General features: G+C 35.4%; 1 protein-coding gene across 1 annotated transcript; it reads right to left on the bottom strand.

Moving 5' to 3' along the window:
• Positions 1-54: 54 nt before the first annotated feature.
• Positions 55-470, bottom strand: LOC128553995 (uncharacterized; the record flags this gene model as incomplete). Its single annotated transcript, XM_053535195.1, has 1 exon — positions 55-470. A coding segment is annotated over one exon (416 nt), but the record flags the coding sequence as incomplete, so codon positions are not given.
• Positions 471-4957: the final 4487 nt, after the last annotated feature.

Genomic DNA, 4957 nt, shown 5'->3' on the forward strand with positions numbered 1-4957 from the left:
TTTTCTTGTTAGTCTTCCTCTGCCTTAAATCTTTTCTCTGTCTGACAGTTTTTTTCACTCATCCTCATCTTCGGAATCAGAATCACTAGTAGTTTCATCCTCAATTTTCTTTCTTTTTCTTTTTACAAATTTTTTCTTTTTCTCTGAACCATCCACAAATTTCTTACCAGTTATCCACTTTTTGTGCTTATCATAACTTTGTGGTGTTCTTGTTAGTTTCAATTCCCCAGAATCAGAATTTGGTTTTGAAGAATCTTTCATCACATTTCTAAGTTTTTTCATGTTACCAGAGTCTTTTCCATTCAAATCATTTCCTGCCAGTCTTTCATTTGTTACATCACTGTCCGCAGAAGCAAGATCACTTATCAGAATTATTTCCTCAGAATCATCCCCAGCTTTTATAGGTTTTTTGTCTTTCAGTTTTGAAACTTCCATAGCTAAACTTCTTCTTGCCTTTGTCTTTGTCTTTGCTTTAAAGGAAAATAAGAAATTTAAATACAGCTCTTTAAATACTGATTAAACATAAATACATGTAATCATTTATAATGAGGCAGCACACATTGACATACTTAGGACTATGTTTGAACTGTGGTGAACAGGTTTAAAGAGAAATAGTTTTAAAGTTTGTTTGATTTTCACAAGATAACAACAGGTATTTGAAAATATTTGCCAAAACAAAGTTATCACAACAGAAAACAATGAAAGCAACAGAAAATCGGAAACATTGTTTTCACTTCCTGGGGTGTGTTCTAGGGAGCAGGAGTGTGTACTACAGTGTAAGTGGCAGAGGTTAGGGTGGAGACAAGGGGAGCGGTTTATTAGTAAAGCAGGGTTGTGATTATTTCACCAGAAAAGGATGAAATTAGAGGATATCCCTTATACATTTTAACAAAACTACACATTTTGCACATATCTGACCAAACTTTTATTTCACTGTTTTAAAGGGAAGCCCTATAGTATTTTATGCGCATTTTTCTGTGCAGCCGACACTGCCTAAGGAAAATTGAAGTGAAGTCAACATTTGTTAAAATATGTGACAAACAATCTTAAATATGAGGAATCTTGAATAAAATAACATTTTTTAATAAGTTTTATCAGTAATCAATTGCAGTTGTTGATACTGGTTTATGTTGTTTTGACATATATCATGCCTGACATGTATCATGCAACTTGACATTTGTGGCTGTGTTTAGACAGCGCATTTTAGTACAAAGACAGTACTGTTCATATGTTAGACAATTAACTTTGTATTGATAAGACAATATCTCCTTTCAAATTATTTAGTATTCAATTATAAAAGAATTAAGAATTTTTTAAACTTTTTTTAAACTTATAGCAGATAATTTGGTCAGTTTCGCGCCATTTTTTGTCCGAACAGGTGTTGTATTCAAGCAACCTTAACACAGAATTTAGCCTGGTGACCCATATATTTTTGGCCATTTTAAATTTATGTTCACAATACAATTATCTATACATAAGAAAAACAAGGGGAAAATCTATGACACAGTTTTTTTCAAAATAAAAAAAAATAAAAATATTCTCACTATGGATAATTTTATTGAAAAAAGTTCACAAATGTGAATTATGAAACAAGATTTTTTTCATTTGTACCCATTATTATAATAATATAGTATTACCAATATGACTATGATATCAAATAAGTATATAATAAAATCTGTAAAAAGAATATTTAAACCTTATTGTGCTGTCTTGATGCATATTTTGGTTGGTATTTATAAACAAGAGTGCCAGAATGTCACAATATACGCACATCACAGCAAATTTCTTTACACTAGCACCTATATTTGCAAATGGAATTTTAATTTTGTGGTAGTAATTATTGTAATTCTTTTGTTTTTCTAAATCCACATAAAAACTCCTTACCAGGTAGAGATACCTTAAAATACACCTAAAATTTGAAAGTAACATCTATGTTGTACCACAGAAAAGTGGTCTTGGTTTTTCCCTACGGTCAATTATAAAAAAAGTTACAATATAAGTTATTTATAGTAACAACTAAGGGAAGTTAATCTTTAAAAAAAAAGTCCACATAAAAATCCTTACCAGGTAGAGATAGGTCAAAAAACACCTCAGAAATGGATGTAACATGCATGTTGTACTACAGAAAAGTGGTCTCTATTTTTCCCTACGACTAGTAATGAAAAAGTTACAATACAAGCTATTTATAGTAACAACAAAGGGAAGTAATTCTAAAGGAGGGACCTGCGCATGACACTTCATCTCATGATGGTGTACAATTGTGCCAAGTTACATCAAAATCCCTCCATGCATGAAGAAGAAATGCTTCGGACAAAGTCATTATTGTATCTGACCCTTGGCCTCAAAGTGTGACCTTGACCTTAGACCTAGGGACCTGGTTCTTGCGCAAGACACTCCGTCTCGTGGTGGTGAACATTTGTGCCAAGTTATATCAAAATCCACCCATGCATGAAGAAGAAATGCTCCGGACAAAGTTTTCATTATTGTATCCTTTGACCTCTAAGTGTGACCTTGACCTTAGACCTAGGGACCTGGTTCTTGCACATGACACTCCGTCTCATGATGGTGAACAACTGTGCCAAGTTTCATCAAAATCCCTCCATGCATGAAGAAGATATGCTCCGGACAAAGTCATTCTTGAATTTGACCTTTGACCTCAAAGTGTGACCTTGACCTTAGACCTAGGACCTGGTTCTTGCGCAGGACACTCCGTCTCATGATGGTGAACAACTGTGCCAAGTTTCATCAAAATCCCACCATGCATGAAGAAGATATGCTCCGGACAAAGTCTGTGGACGCTGCCCGCCCGCCAGAAGCGTTCCCATAATACATCCCGTTTTTCAAACGGGGCATATAAAAAGCAGAAAATGATGAAAATCGCTGGCAGTTTCAGCAACAGTGGGTGTGTTCAAAACAAATTTTCACAAAAACAAGCCTGGTGGCCCAATACTTTTATTTGTTCATTGTTTTCAGCACAAATTTTCCTATCATATATGTGAAAAAAATCTATGAAAGGAAAAAAACTATAGGAATTCTCTTTTATCAATTTTATTTTCAGCTGTTTACAGAGGTAGAGTCATATCCCTAGTGAAGGAACACTAAGAAACAGAATGATGCAGAAACAGAGAAACTAAAACAGGCAGTATCCTGTTAAAATTATAATATCAATATGGACAAACATGTGACGAAAAAAAAAAAGTACATAAAAAAGTGTTATTTTTGTGGGTGTATGTGCATGATCAGTAAGAAACTGGGGAGAGGGTAGAATGGTGTGTCATAGAGTGTGTATGGGGGGATACTAAGGAACAATGTGTAGAAACATATGAAACCGATAATAACAAGCAAATTCGATGAATTGGTATCCCCCGCCGAAAGGGTTTGTGGTGAGGAATGGCAAAAAAATATATCCGTCAAAAAGTTAAAGATGTTAATAAGAAGCAAATAATTTCATTAGTCAAAATCAATTTAACAGAAAATAAATGTTTAATTAAAGAGTACACAATAAATGTATGATACTTTGATCCTGACTAAAGAATTTATTTTGAATGGGATATGCTTTTTGTAATAAGCTTAGCTTTTAAAATTAAATGCAGTTAATTGAAATGTGAGCTTGAAGTTTAACTGGAATGAAATATTGTCTTTGAGTGGTTTGGCACCAGGTGTTGCTGATTAACATGTACATTTGAACTTAAAAGAACAGATGTATACATTTATTTTTTTAGGGGATGGGGGTGCGGGGGAACGGGAGAGGAAACAAAATTTCACATGTTGATTATAAATATTGATGGAAAATTAAAAATGAAAAAAAAAAAAAAAAGGATGAAGTTTGGGGGTGGGGGTGGGGGGGGGGGGGTGCAGAGGATGCATGATTAGTGGTGGGCATGACTGTATGGAGGAGTGAGGTGGGGGAACTTGCATGTTGATAAATAATCATGGAAGGTTTGAAAAAAAATCTAAAATAAGAAATGAAAAAAATATAAAATTATTATTTGTTTGTTTTTTTTTTTGGTCGGGGGGGGGGGGGGGGGGGGGGGGGGGGGGGTGTGACCAAGGCAAGTGGGTGACCAGGTGTAGGTGCGCAACTTCACATGTTTCTAATAAATGTTCACAGAAAAGAATGAAAGAGATTTAATGAAATGCTGTTCTGCCGAATGGTAAGTTTGTTATGTACAAATATGTGGATTTTTTTTTTTGGGGGGGGGGGGGGGGGGGGGGGGGGGGGCAGAGGATGCATGATCAGTGGTGGGCATGACTGTATGGAGGAGTGAGGCTGGGAAATGGTACAACTTGCATGTTGATATATAATCATGGAAGGTTTGAAAACAAGAGGGCCATGAAGGCCCTGTATCGCTCACCTGACCTACAGACCTAAAGATCATTAAGATTAACATTCTGACCAAGTTTCATTAAGATATGGTCATAAATGTGGCCTCTAAAGTGTTAACTAGCCATTCCTTTGATTTGACCCCGTGACCTAGTTTTTGACCCGATATGACCCAGATTCGAACTTGACCTAAAGATCATCAAGTTTAACATTCTGACTAAGTTTCATGAATATACAGTCATAAATGTGGCCTCTAGAGTGTTAACAAGGTTTTCCTTTGATATGACCTAGTGACCTAGTTTTTGACCCCAACTGACCCAGATTTAAACCTGACCTAAAGATCATCAAGATTAACATTCTGACAAAGTTTCATTAAAATATGGTCATAAATGTGGCCTCTAAAGTGTTAACTAGCTTTTCCTTTGATTTGACCTGGTGACCTAGTTTTTGACCCGACATGACCCAGATTCAAACTTGCCCTAAAGATCATCAAGTTTAACATTCTGACTAAGTTTCATGAAGATACAGTCATAAATATGGCCTCTACAGTGTTAACAACCTTTTCCTTTGATCTGACCTAGTGACCTAGTTTTTGACCCCACCTGACCCAGATTTAAACTTGACCTTAAGATC

Source organism: Mercenaria mercenaria, unplaced genomic scaffold, assembly GCF_021730395.1.
Source record: "Mercenaria mercenaria strain notata unplaced genomic scaffold, MADL_Memer_1 contig_4600, whole genome shotgun sequence".
Taxonomy (NCBI): Eukaryota; Metazoa; Mollusca; class Bivalvia; order Venerida; family Veneridae; genus Mercenaria; species Mercenaria mercenaria.